Source organism: Plasmodium knowlesi, assembly GCF_000006355.2.
Source record: "Plasmodium knowlesi strain H genome assembly, chromosome: 12".
Lineage (NCBI taxonomy): Eukaryota > Apicomplexa > Aconoidasida > Haemosporida > Plasmodiidae > Plasmodium > Plasmodium knowlesi.
This window is the reverse complement of record NC_011913.2, coordinates 210,227-231,170: the sequence shown is the minus strand read 5'-3', so window position 1 is coordinate 231,170 and position 20,944 is coordinate 210,227. Positions and strand designations below refer to the sequence as shown.

The window sequence follows — 20,944 nt, the reverse complement described above, 5'->3', positions numbered from 1 at the left end:
TGGAAGTCGCTGAAATGAATGTGCCTCCCCCCCTGCCTGTGTGTGGCGGAACATGGGCGCAGTAAAGCAGAGTGTTTGTGTAGAATGAGAGCGGGAATGAAGGCACTTATCATCGGTAACAGCGTTCACACTGCTCTCTACCGCTCCGACTGACACATGCTGAAGAGAAGAGCGCGCATGTTCAGATAAAAGCGCGACAAATGTGCCGGGGAGGAAAAGGAAAAGAAAACCTTCTGATGCTCCTCGAAAATTGTAACAAAGGAATTCACGTTCTTTTTCGTTGGGAGATCTCCCCTGCCCTTCAAAACCTTTACCTTCCGATGGTAATTGTGGATGAAGTAAAACAAGTAGTAAAGGAAATATACAATCCTATTCATTTTTTTTTTTATTTTTTGTATGAGTCTCTTTTTTCTTTTTCTCTTAAAGAGAACGTCGAAGTAAAACCCCAGGAAGTTGTCTTTGTTCTTATTGATGGTATTTCTCAAATTCATAATTAAGCTTTTGTCTCGCTCGAATGTAATGTTGAAGTGGACACAGGTGATGTCGACCTTCATAATGTTTTGCTTCAACACGATGGTCCTCTTGTTTCGGTGGAACATTACTATGTATTCGTCACAGAATAGGAGCAAGTTGCGCTCCTTCTTATCGTGCAGATAATCCAACACGACTATATTGCGTCTGTCAAGGAGGGGGAGGGAAAGAGAAAAAGGAAAAACATGTAGGTGTGCTTCTTATTACGATTGGTTTGGTGTGTTTCTTATTACGATTGGTTTGGTTCGCTTCTTATTACGATTGGTTTGATTTGTTCATTTTATTCAATTTGTTCGATGTACTGTTTAAACAGATGATCGTTTTCACGTGGGTGCACTTACAACAGACTGCGATCCATTGAGCTGCACAATCGGGGAACATATTCGTCATGCACGATCTTGTTCCTTCGGTATAGGGACAGGTAGGCGAGGAACTCCTCCTTCGTCTGTGTTGTGAAACGGAAGGAGAGTAAATAAGTGCACGTTGTACAAATGTACGGTTTATGTGGTCATTGGGGTAATGGATTGGATAGGAGGCTACCAGACAGAATCTTTTGGTTGACCGGTCCAGTATGAGGTTTCCTCATTACCTGAGTGGCAGCTTCACCACCTCCTGGCGAATCGGATCGGTTTTTCAAAAAATGCTTCATTATGTACATTTTTTCAGTCTTAAAGAAGGTTGTTTTGTCTTTCTGGTGGGTTTTTCTCCTCTCGGTTCCGAGCGTGCTGAGGGTGACCTCCCCCACGGTAGGAGCATCGTACAGGTAGTAGTTAATGCTAGACATGAGATCCTTCCCAAGTGTCTTGAGCGTGTTATTAAGTAGATTGAGACTGTTGGTGGGATTCTCCACCTGGGCATTTTCCTTTTCTTCCCTTTGTCCATAGGAACTCTCCAGCGCAATGAAGTTGCTCTCTCCAGTTTCCTCAGGGAGAGACATCCCTCTATCATTCCTTCCGAAAAAGAGGTCTCTGTTTATTTTTTTTAAAACTTCCTTCTTCTTTTTTCTAATATAAAAGTTGGAGTCGCTTACAATCTTCCTGTGCTGTTCCACTAGGAAATTTGAATCTTCTTCTCCCCTTCCTCTTAAACATGTGCTCGTCAAACTGTTGTGCCTTCTGCCTGTGTTGTTGTTTCTAGTACGTTTGTGTTCTGCGTGCATGTTTTCTCCATTTGGGGGTATGCCCTTCACACTGTTAGGGTTAGTCACCTTGCTGACCCGGTCCGAATCGGCAGAAGGGTCAACGTTAAAAATGGAATTGTCCATGAGCACATGAAAAAAACTATAGTAGTTGCTTATGTACTTGTTTACCAAATTCATCCGAGTAAGATAAAAAAAGAGATCCTTGTAAAGCTCCTTCATATAAAAGTCGAATAGGTAATTGAAAAATATTTTCCCGTCCTTCTCGTTGACGCTACGTATGCAGAGAGAACTCATCGTAATTTCGGCGTTATCAAGGTCGTTGAGGTAAGTCAACCGAACTGCTAATTTACATGGCCCTCTATTTTTATATTCATATATACTGCATGCATTTTCTTTGTGAAAGGACAAGTGGATTCTCAAACTAGACACTTGAAAGTTTCGTATTTTTAGTTTTTTCTTTTGTCTCTCCATAACATTACGGTAGATGCATCTGTCATTCTTTATCACTTCCAGGTCGTCATAACTATTTCTGTTACGAGGAAGACTCACATCGGGGAGTGAAGCGAAGGGTGAGATACTCTCCTCTCTAGAATCTTCCGCACAGGCAACGGAGAAATAAAATTGAAAGATATCCTTCTGGATCTTCCTACTTCTACGTATATCTCCCCTCAAGAATTTTTCATAACAGTAGGCAAAGTTTTCCACCATATTTAAATTTACCTGCACATGTACAGGTGAAAGGGCCAACTGAAATTTTTTAATATCCCACTTTCTGGGGTATATTTCGTACTCTATGTGTAGGTATGCCAAACGGTTGTTATCATGTAGGTTGTCTGTATGGACCACTTCACTAGTCTTCATGGTTATGTCTCCTTCTCCACTCTGTAGATCTCCCTTCACGCCATATTTGGAAAATATCTTTTTAATGTCGGGGGATGCGAACTCCATTATGGTGGCATCTTCAAGGGAAAAGAGAATTACGTTTGGCTTGTTGTTGTGTAGACCTATCAACATGTTTGTGTTTCTCAACATGATGGTGCACAAATGAGAGTTTTTTTTTTTTTTAAAGAAATGCTTCTCAGAGGAATGAGCCACGGTGTGTAGTCGTCCATCATTCAGTGTGGATCCCAAAACTCCTTGCCCCTTCGATCCTCCCTCCACCAATACAGTCGAAAAAATATTTATTCGGATGCTCTTTGGAATGCTCACGTACAAGTGTAGACCATCCTTCGGTGTTCCTTTCTCCCTCTTTGTGAAAATAAATTTGTACTTGTTCCTGCTCTCAAGGAGGGTGACATTCTTATTCTTGAAGTGACAGTACGAAGGGTATTTTCGTGGTTGCACTTTTTTATGTAATCCTTTGGGGTATTCTCCCCCGTTGTGTATTCTCATGTGTTGTGTTGCTTTAACAGACGGGAGGTGACCTATCAACCTTCGATTCCTCTTCACCAATTTACCCACAACATTTGCATACCTTTTGAACAGATGTATATATTCACTAGCGAGGAATTCATATGGATCGAATCCCCTTTCAGTTACTTCCCCAGGGTACTGATGAATACGCACTAACTTTTCAACAGAGGTGGTATCCCTACCACGCGTTAATTCCTTCGGGGGGGTACCTATCCCTGGGTTGAAAAAAGTATTGATATTTACCTTCCCACGGATATGCACAATATTATCTATATGCTGGGAGATTTTCACAAAAATTTTATTCTTTCTCTTTTTTCCAAGAGTGAACATTTCGAGGATGATCACCAGGGGGGGAGGATCAGGGAGGTTGCCATTTCGATGGCTTCGTGTGAAGGTTAGTATGTGCTTCTTCCTCTTGAGAGAACATCTCACAATTTGGTACATCTTGGCATGCCGCCATGGATAAATCACAAGGAAGGAGTTCTTAAAATTCTTGTTTTTCCGCAATGGAAAGAAACGTATGCTCTTTCCCCCTATCCGTCGGAGTTGTCTAAAATTCATTTGAACATACTTCTTCAGTTGGTTGACATGGTTGGAAATATAAGTTACGTTTTGCTTTGTTAGCTTAGCCGTATCATAATTGGCGTTGTGTTCTTTTTGAATTAGTTCATCTGCACTGGAGTTCTCACTACTTTCGACGAGGAAGATATTTCTGAAGAAGCTTTCCTTTGCCCAGTTGTGTCTCCCTCGGGAGGTAGAACGATCTACTGCTCCTTTCTGTTCATAGGTTGGCTGGTCTCCACTTTGGTGTGCAGTACATGCATTGTTTTCCTCTTCTGACACTTTCTTAATCATATGTACAAACTCACTAAAATGAAAAATATCAAACATGAGATCTATGTCCATGTCATTGTATACGTAAAGTTTTTTTACTTGTTCTTCTTCTTTAATAAACTGGTAGATGTTCATTAGAGTGTTTTCCTTTTTATTGCTTTCCATGGAGTGCATTAAGACATTGGGGGAGTTAATTCTTGTAAGATATTTTTTCAGTTTTTTTTTCTTTGTTCTATGTGTCGAAATAATTATGAATAGAGAGTTGGATCCCCAGTGCATGCCACTTCCTTCTTTTAACTTACTCCCTTCTATTACCTTTATTTTGAGGTGTACAAATTGTGTTTTTATTTTTTCACTTTTGTCTGACTTGTGCAGGTGATTTTTATCACAATTTTTAGGTACTTTAATATTTCTGGATGAAGATTTCCTGTTGGTGATGCACAGAATGTAGGATCCTTCTTTCGTGATATCTATGCCTCCACTCATAAAAACATAATCGTTACTTATGTTTGCTTTACCAATTTGGAAGAAGAAGCTTCGTTTATCATTTTCCAGAAGGTTGATAACTGTTCTAGATTTACGCTCAAAGGTGTACAACAGGGAATCACTATTGCACGAAGAGAACATTACGACATTGAAATTGGTTTGGTTTAGCATGACAAACCGAGGGTAGATAATCAGGAGGGAGCTGACTTTGTTATATCGACTATGATTACCATGTAAGCATTTTTTTGTGTACTCTAATGAGTAGTAGGAAGTGCATTCTCTTCCTCTGTGTGTGGTAGATATGTTTACCTCTTTAAAGGTGTTAATAGCTACGTTACTCATTTTGTAGTTTCCAAACTGGATGGAGTTCACCGGTTCGTTGTACATGCCAACGTATAAGTTGAAATTTTTCAGTGGAAAAGTAGAGGGGGAAGACATCATACATTCATCGTACTTAGATGGAATTATAGCTGCACCGGAAGAGCGTGAGAAGTAAATCCTCTTCCTGTTCACCTCCACATTTTTCAACACATCGGAGTAGAGACAAATCAATGTATGACATGTGATGATAATTTCGTTTTTCCATTTGATGACATTGACATGGTACTGAGTGACATCCTCGTGGTGTTGCTTCCTCGACTTTAATTCTTCCACATGTACGAAGCTCTCCTTCGGAGGGTATTCTCCCTTTGTCTGTTCCTCCCTGCGTTCAAGGTTGTGTGTGTTCTGCTTGATAGCTACAGATGCAGATGGATTCCCCATGGGGGAAAAGCCTAACCTCCTGTCGTAGGTTATTTTGAGCTTGCTGCCACTAAAGGCGTTACAACTGACATTTAGGTCCAAATCGGTGGAGAAAATTTCCTTCGATGAAAAAGCTTCTACACTGCATAAGGTGTTACCACTCCTGTAGTGAACCCTAATAGGTAGGGTGTTTCTTATCTTTACCATTTGTGAAATATTAATGTAGAGGGACCCGTCGTCTGTCTTCTCATTTTGGATCAAGGTTACGTTGGTAAAGATGCATTCGTCTCTGTTTCTCCAGTTTTCGGAGAGCCATTCATCGTTTAAAATCTTCTTCACAAATTTTCTTTTCATTCGGTTGTACATGCTGTACTTGTTGGTGAGTTCCTTACTAGGCACGCTTGAATCATCGTTTTCATGAGTGCAATTTCTACTCTCATCTGCGCAAAAGAAATGACCACTCTCGCGAACTCTGCAAAGTGGAACGACCATGACAGATGTCACGCACAGTAGGTTGTTCCTACGATGATCCTTATTTAATCGACAACCGAAATATTTTCTACTAGCCACAAACTGGTGGAGTTTTTCCTTTCCAGCTATATTGACATTCTTAAAGTTTTGAAGAGATAACTTGCTCGAAATGAACAAACGTTTTTTGTAAAAAAGAACCAATATGAAATGATCCCGCTTTATGTTACATCTATATCTACTCAAGTAAGTGTATCTCTTTGAAAATAAAAGAATTTTCTGGTTGTTAATGAGGAGCACCATGTCGTGGTTTGTATCATTGTAGATGCATACAGTTGAAGAGATGATGTAGAAGGAGTGCTTACATGACAGGACCAATTCCCCATTTGTACTACACTTCGACGTTAGTGATGGGAATAGAAAATTCTCCATTCGTCGCACGTATAACATGTCAACTGGGTTGCTTCTATCAAACGGGCTGTAGCTTATTTCTCCACTTCGGTATGTCACCACTCGTTCGTACGTTTTATTCAACACTGCGTAATCATCGTGGGGGAAATTGAAGTGCTTGCTTTGCAGGAGGGACCGCAGTTTCGGAGTTCTTCTCCTCACGAAAGTGGAGGCACATGCCTTGTCTTCACCCTCTGCACAATTGTGTGTTCCTCCTCCTTCTTCATAATTTCGCCTGCTCCTTTGGATTCGCTTGGACTGCACACGACTCGCCTCGTTCGGATCGTTGTTCTGGTTGATGAACGGATCATTGTACACCTCGCACCTGCGGTTTGCGGAGTACCTACTAACACTTTTACCGTCAGTCCTACCGCCTGCTCCTTCACCAGTATTCCAACTCTCGTGTGTTACTTCTCTGGCACGATAATTCCTCCAATCGTTGGCCTCCTCATACAGACGGAGGATACTCCTAAATGCATTCTTCGTTAGAAAAATATTCACCCCTTGGTCCTCCAAAATTATGATAAAGTTTCCTTTCTTTCGTGTTCTCAAGAAAATAACTTTCAATCGCATCCCCCGAGTGAACTCCTCATATATGTTGTTCTTTGCAAAGTTTATCTGCAGAGACAGATCCGATTGGTGTCTCTTACAAAGAATCTCATTCTTCCTGTGGCAGGTAAGATATTCGTAATTTGCCTGAACATGTACATGCGAAATTTTGTTCTTTCGGTATTTCTTCAATTTTGTGTAGTAGATATTTTCGAATAGATGGAGATCCAAACTGGACAAAAGAACCCTCACGATAAAAGTAGAATAGTTTATTAGCTTCATTCTTTTTATTTTGCATTTATATCTGCCCTCTCTTTTGGAAGATGCCTCACTTAATCTGAAGAGGCACAAATTCACCTCCTCGTGTCTGTTCATTATATACAAGAGTTCGTGTAACTTACTACCCAGGTAAAAGAGATCTGCTAACTTGATTACGACGTTGGCTTGTTTTACCTGCACGTCGATGTACTTTGGATTCGCGCAGGGGGTATCCATGTGAATGGAGTTTTCTCCAAAGTCAATACTACTTTTGGGTGGAGGAGGAGAGATGAAGTTGTTCATATGTTGGGGTTCAGTCTTTGGCTCCACCCCTACATGCTCTTCCCACCAAAACGAATCTTCTTTCCGTTCCGACATCGTACAAGTACCACTTTTCGAATTGCATTTCCTTATGTCTACTCCATTCTGATCTATCAACTGCACATCACACATTATTTTTTTCTCCTGTGTCGACTTTTCTTCTTCCTCTCCAAAGGGCGAACTCCCGAATAACTTATCGAGAAACACCTCCCTGTAATGTAATCCCTCCATTTTAACACTCTTCTCCCCGTTATTAAAATAAATAATCTTTTCATTCCTGGCACTCACGCACAGATTGATGTTCCTACTTATACAGTAAGATTCCCCTCGATTTGTCAAATATAAATAGTTCTTCCTTTCTATATTACAGTTGAAGTATATGCGTTCCTCCATTTCCTTCCCGATGTGGTCAACTGTGCGTAAGACAAAATTTGCCAATTCACCTGACTTGTTCAGGCGATTTTGCAAGAAATTGTCCACTAGGTAATTGTTAAAAAATATGTACTTTTTATTTTTTGAAAATTTCTGAAAGATACTTTTGCACAGATTGAATGATAAGTGAAAGTCTATGCTTCCGCGGTAGGTCAAGCTAAACGGGTTCGACTGTCCATCTGTTGGTTGCTTCGATCCATTTGTTGTCTCCTTTGCTATTCTCCCTTGGTTCCTTTCGCCCAGTGGCAATCTCCTCACACCCAGTGGTAATCTCCTCACACCCAGTGGTAATCTCCTCACACCCAGTGGCAATCTCCTCACACCTAGTACATTTTGATAAAAAAGAAAGTTGAAGGTGAAGTGGGAATGTCTCATTTGAATGCGCACCGTGTACACGTTGTTGCTTCTGATGAGGCTGTTATAATTACTAAAGTCGGAGGAGGTTAATTTTTTTACCATCCTTTGGTATGCTTTGACGATGCGTTTGTGGAGTGGTTTCTCTGGAGGGGAGTTTTTTATACTTTCCATTTTGAGGGTTTCCATACTCCTTTGGTGCAGTGTCCACGTTTGAGTGGAATGGCCCTCCTCGGTGAATTGGTCATCTGAGGAAAGAGCACTGGCGCATAGCTTGGTGCGCCTCTCGCGACGGAACACCTTTTCCACCCTACTCAGATGCACATTCCTATCATCCACAAAGTAGAAGGTGTATAAATTCAAGAGTTGTAATAGGTCCGTGTTCAGGTAGATTCTGTAAATTTTGACATTTATGTGGTTGGTTACGTTACACCCCAATTGGTCTCGTCTAACCCGCTTGTACAGAAGGTGGAAAGTTCTCCTTTCTTTCTTTTTCACGCGTGCATATTTTCTTAACTTTGTCTTGAGGACAGAATTGAATGATTCATAGTCTTGTTCTACATCTGACTGGTTCATGCGAGCTAGCCATTTGGCATATTTCCTCGGGTTCAACTTCCTATGGTACATCAGAATGTCGTAAGGATATTGATAGAACGTGTTCATCACAAGGGGTACAATTCCCTTAACGTATGTTACCATATTTTCCTCCCCTACGTATCTCACCGTTCTTGCAAAAACGAATTTTCCAAAGATACAATTCATTCTGCTGATCATGTAGTCATTTTGAAGTTCGATCTGTATGTTCAAAAAGTGCAGACGGACATCTAGATCTTTGATCCGTCGTCTTCGACTGGTACTTAGCTCCTTCATACTGGGTATTTCTCCTCGTAATTCTTTTCCATTGAAAGAAGCTTTTTCCTTGTAATGCTTACCCTGCATATTTTCAAAATTATTTCCTAAGATATTTTCGAGAATGATGTCCTGCAATAGTTTGTAGCTCTTGGGGGAGATGCACACGACGCCGGAGACATAAACTGAAAGAGTGAATGGCTTGATTAGTCTGGACAATATGCTTCTGTTGTGCATTATCATCACATTAACATTTCTTCCGATAAGGGATCCATCCATAGAATGTACATGCATATTTAAAAAGTAGACATGTGCTTTGTCGAAAATTTCAATTTTTTTCTTTTTCTTCATCATCTCAATGTGGTTTCTTACGACTAGGTCATTTTGCGCAATTATGAAATTCCTGTTGTTCACCATGGATGGAACGAAGAGAATAACTTTGTTTAGTACTAGTTGGTACTTGTTCAGGCTGATTGGAAGAGACTTCAATTCGCTTCGTTTGATTTTGTACGTGGAGTAGTATTCCTTCCCATTGTTGCATGTTTGCATCTTTTCTTTTTTGGGAACCTTCTTTTGAAATTTTATCTCCCTTGCAAGATTATTTCTGAGGGTGAACGGGTCTGCCACCTCTTCTTCGCGGAAGTACAAGTAGTCACTGTCACCGTGCCGACACCCTTCCGCAGAGCCGACCGACCCTTCCTCCGCAGCGCGTTTTGCCGAGAAGAGGTAGCATGCATCAGTCAGAAGGTACCTGTTCAGGAAGAAGAAGAAATCGTTTGTCTTGTAAATCATCCGCAGACCCCTTCCTCGGATTATCGTTTCGGAGTTGTACTTTCTGGCCCCTCGAGGGAGGCGATTCACCCTGTCATTCATCATTTCTTTCACCACTTTGTTCTCCGAGTTTATCATATCTTTGTTCATCACCTCGTCGACGTTTCTCACGGTGGCCAAGACGGTGAAATAGCGATCTCCCAAAGGATGACTCCTTTTTCCAGCGCGAAAAAGCTTATAGAAGGATTGGGAAAAGACGTGAGGTACGGGGGGATTCCCCTGAAGGGAGGGATGCTTCTCAAAATGGAAAAACTTAAAAGTTTTGTTTGAATGTGTCCTCTTCCTGATCTTCACTTGGTGGGCATCCAAATGCAACTTCATGAATTTGCAGCGCTCTATATTCTCCCTTTGGATGGGATCAAAGTAGAGGAGAGACAACCGTCCAGTCAAGCATAAGGTGTATTCACTTCTCTTGAATTCTTCATTTGTAATTTTTTGTAACTCATACAAGGAGTGCACCTGGTCGGCAGACACGAATGCTACTTGGCTTCTAATGTCTACTTGCACTTGGTACTTTACCAGATTGCGCTTATTACTCATTGGCTGGATTACTTTCTTAATGCCTTTTTGATGAAAGTGGATTGTCTGCTTAGGTGACTCTCCCTCAGACATAGCTTTCTCTTCCGCCTCTTTGGAGTCGAACTGCTTGGGAGAGTCTTCTCCGTGGCAACATTCACTCATCCGAGTGGTGTTTCTTTTCCTTGGCAGGAAATGATATACACTTCGCTTGCCACGACGTTTCTTCATCCTGATGTGGAACGAGTTGTTTGTTTTTTCCCCTGGCTCTGCTCCTATATGACTACGTGAACCTACCAGTGGTAACCCTGTCGGTGGTAACCATGTCGGTCGTAACCCTGTCGGTGGTAACCCTGTCGGTGATAACCCTGTCGGTGGTAACCCTGTTGGTGATAACCCTGTCGGTGGTAACCCTGTTGGTGATAACCCTGTCGATGACTCTCCCCCTGGTTGGCTCCTTAGGCCTCCCCCCCAGTCCACCCCGTTGATCATCCTAATTATAGATGCGTACACTTCGTACATAACATAACTGCAGAAAGTCACTCGTGCGATATTACGCATATCCACGTGGACATTTTTACCTCTAATCTGGATAACGATGTCGTAGCAGTTATTAGGTTGGCGCGCCTGTTCACTCCTCCCCCTTTGAATTCGTACTTTGTGGTTGTTCACCTTGTCTCTCTTAAAGACGCACACCTGATTCAATCGGTTGCGAAGTTCATTCACCTGTATGCCCACGTTGCTCAGGTAGAATTGGCTAGTATTGGTCCTACTCTTCATGCATGACAATTCTCCCTTCGATGAAAAATTTAGAAGGTACACAAGATTGCATGTCGTACAGATGGTTGCTAGAGGATGAGTCTCCTTGGTTACCTCACTTGGTGGTCTCACATCTCCATGGACCATGTATCTGCACACTTTCCAATATATATCAAAATCGCGTGAAATGCAGAACCAATATATTTTGAATTTCTTAAGGAACAGAATAATGTATCTCCTCGATTGGATAACGCTACTGCTTGTGTCATCACATCTTCTCTTGTTTCTCTTCATTAATGTGCTCCTCTGGGGCAAGTGGTTCTTCCTTCCGTATAGACAATATATCATGTACAAGTCGTGCACAAAGATAATATGTTCTGGTAGTAGATACCACGTTGACATTCCTACATAGCCTATGGTTACTAAAGAGAGTTTTCCCTTGTTGTATCTTTCCTCTCTCTTCAAGGTGATATCCATGGGATCACTTATGGAATACTCGTAAAGCATTCCTTCTTGATAATATACCCACTTTAGTATGACCTTGTTCAGGTGAAAAATTCGACTTCCTTTACGTGTCCTTGCTACATGTGTATGCTTCTGCTGATCTGCGTTTGATGTTCCACCCGCGTTACTCTCAGACCGATTGTCTGTACCTGCATAATTTATCACTTCGTGCAACTCCAGTTTGAGTAGGCCTTCCTTTCTCTGCTGAGTAGACATTCCGTAGGGTAACTCCTCTTCCCGAGATCTTTCAAATGGAAAACCTCTCAACAGGAGAGATTTATTCAAATGTGGATTTACAAAAATGGTGATGTTTAAAAGTGACATGATGATTTCTTCCGATGGGAAGTTGCACTGATGGGGTGCATCCTCTGATGTGGAGGCAATTTCTCCGGTGAACTTCTCCTCAGAACTTCCTACCACCAGTAACCCTAATTCTAACCCAAAGAGATAGATTAACCTCCTCTGTAGGGTTAGTAATTCCTCAGGGTGAATTATTACACATGAGTTGTTTAGACTGACTCGGTACCTGTTCGACCCCTCCCGAATGAAGAAGTTTTCTCTATGTCTACATTTACTCAAAGGGAAGGTTTTACAACGCACCGCTTCGACATCGTCTCCGTTGTATTTGTCCAGACGACCATCCAAATGACCATCCAAATGACCATCCAAATGACCATCCAGATGATCCATAAGATGATGGTCCAGAGGAATGTCACAAAGGAGCTTGTCATCCTTTTTCACATTAATGCAAATTACATTTTTGTCTGTCCACGTTAGGAGGGATTTTATCGACAAGGAAAACATTTCCCATGGGTCTGTACCTCCGGGTGAGTTGGCATTCCCGGGGGGGGTCTCAAACAACAACTTTCGCCCCCTGGAGCACACAACAGCATCGATCCCCAAATGAAGCTTAACAAGGAGAGTGTCCAGGAGAAAAAAAAAATTTGAAAAAAGTTCTGCGCCAATAGAGACCCCTAAATTTGGCGAAATTGGAAAAGAACTGTTAGATTTCTTTTTCTGGAACAAGTTCCACATAGAGGGATGTATACTATTCCTTTGGAGAAGCTTTATCAAGTCCTTTACAAAGTGATCCCCTGGGTACCTTCTCGTCCATCTGTACAAAATCTCCTTCAATTCGCACACTTGACCGTTCAAGTAGAAGAGGGACACAAACATCCTCTTCTCGTTAAGAAAAAAAAAAACATTTTTTACCAGGATTATATTGGGTCGTTCATTTTCTTTTCGCACGTAAATTTTTCTGCACCGAAGATGGCTCGTGAGGGGAGCGGACAGTTCATCCTTCCATTTGCCCGGAATGATTTGTTCGTGTTGGTTTCTCCCAACATTCTCATTCCTAGTGCCTCCATAGTGATTCAGAAAAAGGCAAACATCGCAAAGAGTCAAGTGGTAGGTGGTCCTCCCCTTCGTCTGGCAATTACCACCCCCCACACACACCTCTCCATGTGTGTGTGCATGGCGGAAGCGAATCTTCACACAGAGCTTGCCTACCCGTAAAAAGTAGTGCTTAAAAATGGCATCCAAAAAAATGCGTAGCAATTTAATCCAAATGGAATGAACAATATTCTCTTCAGGAGATTGTTGTAATAACCTCGCATAGATGTTGTGGTCCAAGTTGTATTCTTCATACTCATTCCAGTCGAGTGTACAACTTAGGGACTTGACGTGGATCTCCTTCTTCCTCCATGATGTTGCTTTGTTTTTTTGTTTTTTTTTTTTAAAGAAAAATGTAATTATTCTTTTTATGAAATCGAATCTGAAGGAAATATTTTTCACATGGATATTTTTCAATGGAATGTTAATAAGGAGCAGGTTGGAAAGAAAGAGGAAAGTTACTTTGACTCTGTCGATGTGGAACTTTGTGTTTGTCAGTAGGTTGAGCATCCAAGCGCTCATCTTTATGAAAGCATGACTCAAAGTGTTTCTTAAATGCGTTTGTTTTAGGAGACCTCTATATGTTCGATCGACTGTGGGTCCTTTTTTTTTTTTGGGGGGGGGGGGGTCTCCAAATCGCAACTTCGCCTTGAGTCAGTTTTGTCCTTTTTCCAATTTTGTTCAACTCCTTTGGTGCTTCATTGCAGTTTCTTTTTGCACCTCATCTACGTTTTGGTTTTTATTCCTTTTTTTTTTTTTTTTTTATGAACTGTTCATATTTTTTTTCTTTTTTTTTATGAATTGTTCATATTTTTTTCCCTCTTTTCCGCCTTTTTTTTTTTTTTTTTTTTTTTTTTTTTTTCGCCACGATCGCTCGCGAGTGAGTTACACTTGCTCTGGCCTATGCCAGCAATATGCAATCAGTGTGCGAAGGAAAAAAAAAAAAACTCAGTATGGAGTTGGACGCAGTGTGGTTACCCCAGTGTCGTGTGCTGTGATGTCCCAGACGCAGACGCTGCATCAATCGTGTGGCGAAAGGGTACGGAAGACTCGGAGCGAACAAAATGTCGTTACTACAAATTTTGAGTTGCTTGAAAAAAAAAAAAAAACAAAAAAAAGGCATATGGACAGAGCTCAGCTATTTTAACCATGTGGGAACGGCCCAGGAAATTTTTTTTCCCCCAAAGGACTGTATGTATTGCGTAAAGGAAAAAAAAAAAAAAAAAAAAAAAAATGTGAAGCACCACTGACCATGTCAGGGGGGGGGGTAAACGTAAACACATGAGGGTCGCAGGAAGGAAGACTACACCGGTGGAGTGGGAATACCACGACGACGCGGTTACCAAGCAGGTGAATAGCTCCCACGGAGTGTGCCTTGCTCATAGCATATCACAACAATACTCTAGAAACAAAAAAAAAAAAGGACTTCTCCCCTTTTAGGCAGGTTAATAAAAAAAAAAAATAAAAATAAAATAAAAAAGGAGGGGGAGGGAAAGAACAACCGCGGATGGAAAGTGTGCGAAAAGGTAGAGGGAGTCGGCACTGTGACCGAGTCGGCAACTTCCTCCAACGTGATTGCGGGGGTCCGCCCGTGGGAGAGAACAAAAAGATCCTTTCATGAGCCCACTTACGGTTTTATTTTATGGACGTAGGGAAGGGCCCCACTAGTCGGTATGTCCGCGTGGACGTGTATGTGATGGTTAACAATGCCCGTTGGCAGACACCGCGGAAAAAAACACAGAAAAAAAAAAATGCACAAAAAAAAAAAAAAAAAAAAAAAGGAAAAAACACGCACAAATAATAAAATGCAGGAAAATAAATGCAGAAAAAATAACGTAGGAAAAAAAAAAAAAAAAAAAAAAGAGGAAGCAAGTCAACATCGCTGTAAAGCAAAAAAAAAGGGTGATATTTCCCCCCCTTCGGAATTTGCCAAAGTTGTTTGTTTCACGGGGTGGAATATTTTCCTACGTTTCGTTCCTTCATCGTTCCCATGCTTTATTTTCGGCGCAAGGGTAAAAGGAGAGCACACGCGCATGCACCATGAGGGTACAAGTGAGTGTATGCCCCCTTTTCAAGCTTTTATCCCCCTTCTCATTGCGACAGTTCCAAGTGGTATCTTTTTTAAGTGGAAGAAAAGGGCATTGGCATGTACTGTACTTTCCCTGCGTGTAAATCTCTTGCTCTGGGGCCTCCCCTTTTTTATTTTTTTAAATTTGTGTGGCATCCCTTGGAGGCATTCTCCTCACGGGTTCGCTCACCTGACCGGCTAATTCTCTCTTCTCTTCCCATCTGCCACTTCCACTGCGCAACGAGATGAAACTCTTTGAACAGGAGCATATGTATCAATACGACTGGGGAACTGTCACGGTAATAATACGCTTGAAAGGGAGTGGTACATTTTAAGAATTTGATTGTCCGCGCTTACTGCGGGAGAAAAAAAATGATGTGTAAAGAATGTGCACTAGGATGAGACGCCACGGTGTAACTATCATCCGGCGTTATGTAAAAAGGTTGCCTTCCCAACATACCTCCTTTTTCTATTTTCCTCCTTCTCCTACATACTCAGTCTGCCTTCCTGCAAAAATACCCGAACAACGTGCAAAATCACATAAAGAGCATTGACGTTACTGACAGATGCATCGACACGAAGGAGCAGACGCTCAGGATGAGGAGGATCGTCCACCTGCAGTACTTCATTCCGAAGCTTTTCCGTGAGTTACCCCATCATCCTTCACCCCAAATGGATCAATACGTTCGGGGGAACGAACGGTATGCACATTGATATCTCCTAACCCATATGCCCCCCCCTCCACACACACATGCATATACATATACACAGGCAATCTTCTTAACATAGACGGTCGAGGCGTAGGAATCGAAGACATAGATATTAACCTGAGGGAGAAAAAATTAACAATGAGTACAGTTAACTACACTCTTACTCCCTTTGTCAATTTGACTGAAAAATGTGTGTACCTTCAGAAGGACGACGATGGTAGGTGTGCCCGGTTGCGACAAAATTGTTTGGAGAGGAGACTGTGAAGGAGTTTCCCATATTTTTTCTCTTTCTCAAAATTCACTTATCCTTCATATTGCCCCTGCAGATAATCAAACCCACTACAAGCAAACCACCACGTTGGACATTAACGGATTCAGTTACATGAAGAGTTTTCTGGAACGGGTAGAGCATAACGACCCCATTTGTGGCGCCTTCCTCTTCCCCCTCCCCATTTGTTGTTGGATGTGCTCCATTTTTTTTTTTTTTTTTTTTTTTTTTTTTTTGCCCACCCTTTAGGCCATAATCAATACGGTACGCGAAAAGAGCAAACAAGGAATCAACATAATGAACGAGACCATCAAGAGAGTAATTAATGACAACGTTGATGTGGATGAACAGGGGAAAGGAAAAAAGTAGTCCCATCTTGCAGTGACCCTCCCCTCCCTTCCTGTGACTGTCCCTTTTTTCTTTTTTCTTTTTTTTTTCTGTCCACCGTTGAAAGGAAAAGGAAAGGAATTTGTTTTATGTTTTTGTAGCTAATGTTTATTAGATGGGTTAAAATCGGTGCAGGTTAAAATTTGTGCAAATTAAATAACCTTTTTTTTTTTTTTTTTTTTCATTGGATAAATTGCTTAGAAAAAGCAGCAATATGTATTAACGTGCAGGTGAATATGCCCCCTTTTTGTAGCTTTAAATTGTAATTTATGGCTAGCTACCTGTCCGTTCATATTTTTTTTTTTTTTTTTTTTTTTTTTTTTTGTTCCTGTTTGGCGTGTGTCTTACCTTTTCCAACATTTGTACAGGTGCCCCCAGCGGGTTACCTCCCCGCGTGAAACTTACGCAGAAGGAAGACATCCCGCGCGAAACTCTCCCAGTGGGTCTCATTGTGCTCTGCGAAGGGGATATCGGGAAAGGCCCTACAATAGTGGCGCTTAAAATTTTCGAAAAGTTCTTTCATTTTTGTTTTTTCCTCCAAGAAGGTACATCCTTGTTGGTCTTGCAAAGTGGAATCACTCTTTGTAGAAGCCAAGTGCGCTCCGATGAATGACGGGAGGAGGTCTGAAAATTCCTTGTTGGCGAACCGGTAGTCTAGGAAGAAGAAGGAGGAGTAGTCGTCCACGTGGCGCAGGCTTCTTCCTATGCACTGGTTTACTATTTTCATAGCAGACTTGAGTTCGTACGTTTTGCACATGTCGCTGATTAGGTGTCCTGCGTGGAAGCGGCAATAGGGAGGCACATAATGGGGCGGCAATACAGCGGTACCTACAGGCGCAGTGAAAGAGCCAAACGTACTGACATTGCGTTGCGTAAAGGGTAACGCTACTTCGCTTACCTAACTGCAACGAGGATGGGGCTACATCCTCTTCCCCTCGTGCCACATCAGCGGAGAAGGCTCGGTAGTAATCCAAACGAAGGGAGTTCTTATCCAGGGTAAGATCCGCAGTGGAGGTAGAAGAGCCCCCCTTTTCATGTTTGAAAAAGGGAATGCCAACAATCAAAACGTTTCGACAAAAGTCGTCGTAAAAGTTAATCCCTTCACTGAGCTTTGCATTCATTACACAAAAAAGGACACAACCATTTTTTACACAAGTATCCTCCCCCTGATCTCGTATTTGTTGGATGCTTTGCATGTAATCCCTAAGTACATCGCTATCTCCATTTTTCTCCTCGAAAAAAATTTTTTTTTTTTTCTTCATTTCGGTTAAGACGTACTGACCTTCATTTTGCAGGAAGGTGAAAAACTCCCTTAAATATTTATACGACGAAAAGAAAACAATATTCCCGAAGTGAACATGTACTGTGAGCAGGTGAATCTGAATTGCTAAGTTTAGGAGATGTGTCTTTTTACCTCTACTCTTAAACGTGTTGTCAATTGGTTCGTTAGTCACTAGGTTGGTACTGATAATTCTGCAGAACACATTACTCTCCTTGAAAATGTAATCCGATAAGAACAATTTTACAGATTTTTTCTTCCCTTTTTGACTCATGAAGAGTAGGAGGAACTCTTCTATCGGCTGCAACGTTCCTCCTATTAGAATCACGTTACTACATTCGCTGGTAATTTTCACAAAATTGCTACATGAGCTGACACTAACGATTTCTATTCGATGTAACATTTGGGGGTTCTTTCGCGCGATTAGGTCTTCGACAAGTGTACTAATCGCGTCATCCTCGTTTTCATTTTGATACTTCACCTTATCATCCTCTGTATGTTGCTCCACGTTTGCACCGTTCCCCTTCTTAACCCGTTTATTCCTATCCATGTGTGTTTCTCCCTCAGGAGGGAGAGCACTACGTTTATTCGATCCCCCCTTTGGACCTACTCGACTAGATGGCTCTTCCTCTTCTGTTTGTCCTCCCCGATGTAAGAACACATAATCGTACCGATTGGAGCGAATCATTTTATTTGTGTAGTCGCTGAGGAGGTAAATGGCAGATGTGTTGACACGCCCCGAGATGCTTTTAAAATGCTGAGGGAAGTTCTTCCTAAGGTATGATTCTGCAAAAATTTTAATTCTTCTACAAAAAGTAGAGTTATTAAGAACGTTGGAAATATGGTTCAGGTTCAGTGCATCTAACTGAGATGTCAAAATATAGTTGGTAACTTTTACTAGGTTCTCTTTAACATCTTTGAAAGAGGATAGTAACAAATCGCAATAAATAACAACCTGCTTAATGGAAACCATGTTGCTATTGTTTAGAACTTGTTGGTATTTTTTTTCATACTCCTCCAAAATAAATTTGCAAAAAAGAATGTCTCCATAAGTTATGGTTGCAGAATTTGATTCATTGATGCTGTCTATAATGTTCTGTGCCTCGTCAAAAATGACGATGTTATTTTTAATGGAGATTTTTAATCCCCTCCTTACATGCTCATTTAGAATACACACATATGGTAGCAGGACTATATCTGCGTTTTTTACATTTTCTCTGCTAAGGTAGTAAGGACACACTTCTATCTTGTCACTCATGCATATATCCTTCACCTGATTTATTTTTAAATTTTTGCAGTTCATCAGTTTTGACACTAGGCTGTAGTTGTCCACGACACTGTTCGAGTGCCTCGCATTTGTCGACCTACCACTGCGGTCGCTGCAGTCACTGCGATCACTGGTACTTCCACTTGATGAAGACAAATCGTAAAATATTTTGTTCTTTTTCTTTTCCCTCCTTTGTCTCTTCTGGAGCATGTTTTCCTTAAATATTTTCTTGTACCTACAGTCGCTGTTGCGGCAACAGTCGTTCAGTTCATTCACACTTTTGTATTTCTTCAGAAAAGGCTGTGTAGGGTGAGGGGTGTTGTTTTGTGTGGTGGGATGTCAGAAGGAGGGTGGTGTACATCGTGCAGGAGGGCGGTATCCCCTCGAGAGGATCTTACCTCATTCACACATAGATGCTTTCTACTCCCCAGGATGATCATATTGATGGGTAGATCCTTCCCTACTCTGTCTTCAATTTTCTTCAGTTCTGAGAAATACTGGTTCAGTTGCGACTGCGTTCGACTGCAAATGAAGATCTGCCAAGGAAGTGCGTGATAATTGGAAGAAGGATCCGATATTTTTTCATCTTTACCGTCGTGTCGTTTACGAAAGTAAGGTTAAAACGATTTGATCAGATCGGATTACACCATGTATACATCTCCTTACCTGTTTCTTGGATGGCCCCTCAACAGAACAATCGCTCAAGTTATCCACCTCTGGTGAGAAAAAAAAAAAAAAAAAAAAAAAAAAATGTCATGCGAGCAAATTTTCGATTTATAAATCGGCACACACATTTGAGCATTCATATTTTCTGCTTACCTCCCTGTGTGTCGAAGCGGTCTTCCTCTGGTTTGCGCGCTTCCACTTGAGGCTGTTTTTTTTCCACTCTTAAATTTTCCTTCAGTGTGATTTTGTCATCAGAGATGGAGAAGTATCGATTCAAGATGGTCAGGTCTTCCTCCTTCCTCTTCTTCTGCACCTTTTGGGATCGAGAGAACTTCCGCAGGAGGTTCTCCGTGACTGATTCCTTCACCCACTCGGGTTCTAAGTGAGAAGGCACATACGATATGGAATCGTCACAGTGTATATGGAATGGAGGATCCTCTTCAAGACAGCGCATTATCCACTTGCTGCTGTACAGAGAAATAACACCAACTGTGGTACCACCAAGAGTAGCAACAATGTAAATTTTCACTTACCTTCCTTTCGCAGATGCGTGTCTTCCCTCAAGAGGAAGAAATCAAATTTATGTTTTAGCAACCTACGGGAAGGGTGGGGTGCAGGAGATGTGACCACGCGATGATAATAAGATAAGGGGAAAAGGGATAAGTGTAAAGAATTGCAACCCAATGGGGACACCACATATACAATGTCGATTGGACTTACCAATAAACGAGTGGTGTCAACAGACTGAGCGACTTCCCAGAACCGGTTTTCATTTCAGAGATGATGTGATCCTCTGGGGATTCCCCATCCTCCTCACACACCTGAGTATTCCCTGCACATACCTGACCGTTAAATATTTCCAGCCCGGTCTCCACCTCCTCTACAACCATCTTCTGAAGGTTCTGGTTCTTCTGGATAATCTCGTACACCGACCGAACTTCCTCACCAAATGTGAGGTTTGATTTTTTCAATACATCGTAGAGAGTTTTCATGAAGTTCAGCTGAATCTGTAGTGGTGAACACATGGGATGGATAAAAAAAAAAAAAATTGGACCAATCAAGGTGGCCATAGGCGTGGATCCGACTAGGCGGGGAAAACGAGACGATCCATACGGTGTAGTTACTCCATCAAGGACCATTCATAATTCGAGAAGTGAATTCACAAAAGCGAAGAAACTGCAACTTTCCTCGATAGAAAAATTAGTTTAAGGCACATTGCCTATGTTACCATTTTGATGTTATTACTTTGTATGGAGGGAAGGGAAAGAACTGCTTGATCTCTTCATCGAACTGGGTTTCCATGGTGAGTAGCTTGTCAAAAAAAAAAAAAAAAAAAAAAAGAAAAGGAAAAAGGAAAGAGCTTTCACGTGTGTAAGAGGCTTCCACTTGTGCAGAGATGCGATGTACTACCATGTGTCCTTTTCATCCTTGCCCTTTTACACCATGCTTATGATGATAGGCTTGGTCATT

The 20,944-nt window shown here is 41.5% G+C and overlaps 3 protein-coding genes across 3 annotated transcripts; 1 reads left to right on the top strand and 2 right to left on the bottom strand.

Moving 5' to 3' along the window:
* Window positions 1-137: 137 nt before the first annotated feature.
* PKNH_1204500 (conserved Plasmodium protein, unknown function) lies at window positions 138-13,351 on the bottom strand (the record flags this gene model as incomplete). Its single annotated transcript, XM_002260062.1, has 3 exons — window positions 138-678; window positions 873-976; window positions 1,121-13,351. The coding sequence occupies 3 exons, from the start codon at window positions 13,349-13,351 to the stop codon at window positions 138-140; spliced, it is 12,876 nt and encodes a 4,291-aa protein (XP_002260098.1).
* Window positions 13,352-15,142: 1,791 nt separating this feature from the next.
* On the top strand, window positions 15,143-16,244 carry PKNH_1204400 (PRELI domain-containing protein, putative; the record flags this gene model as incomplete). Its single annotated transcript, XM_002260061.1, has 5 exons — window positions 15,143-15,196; window positions 15,396-15,540; window positions 15,669-15,824; window positions 15,934-16,010; window positions 16,125-16,244. 5 exons carry the CDS (start codon window positions 15,143-15,145, stop codon window positions 16,242-16,244), a joined length of 552 nt encoding a protein of 183 aa, XP_002260097.1.
* Window positions 16,245-16,644: 400 nt separating this feature from the next.
* On the bottom strand, window positions 16,645-20,776 carry PKNH_1204300 (DEAD box helicase, putative; the record flags this gene model as incomplete). The annotated part of the gene is made up of 8 exons (XM_002260060.1): window positions 16,645-17,036; window positions 17,161-19,108; window positions 19,207-19,344; window positions 19,475-19,524; window positions 19,628-19,852; window positions 20,008-20,069; window positions 20,195-20,481; window positions 20,720-20,776. 8 exons carry the CDS (start codon window positions 20,774-20,776, stop codon window positions 16,645-16,647), a joined length of 3,159 nt encoding a protein of 1,052 aa, XP_002260096.1.
* Window positions 20,777-20,944: the final 168 nt, after the last annotated feature.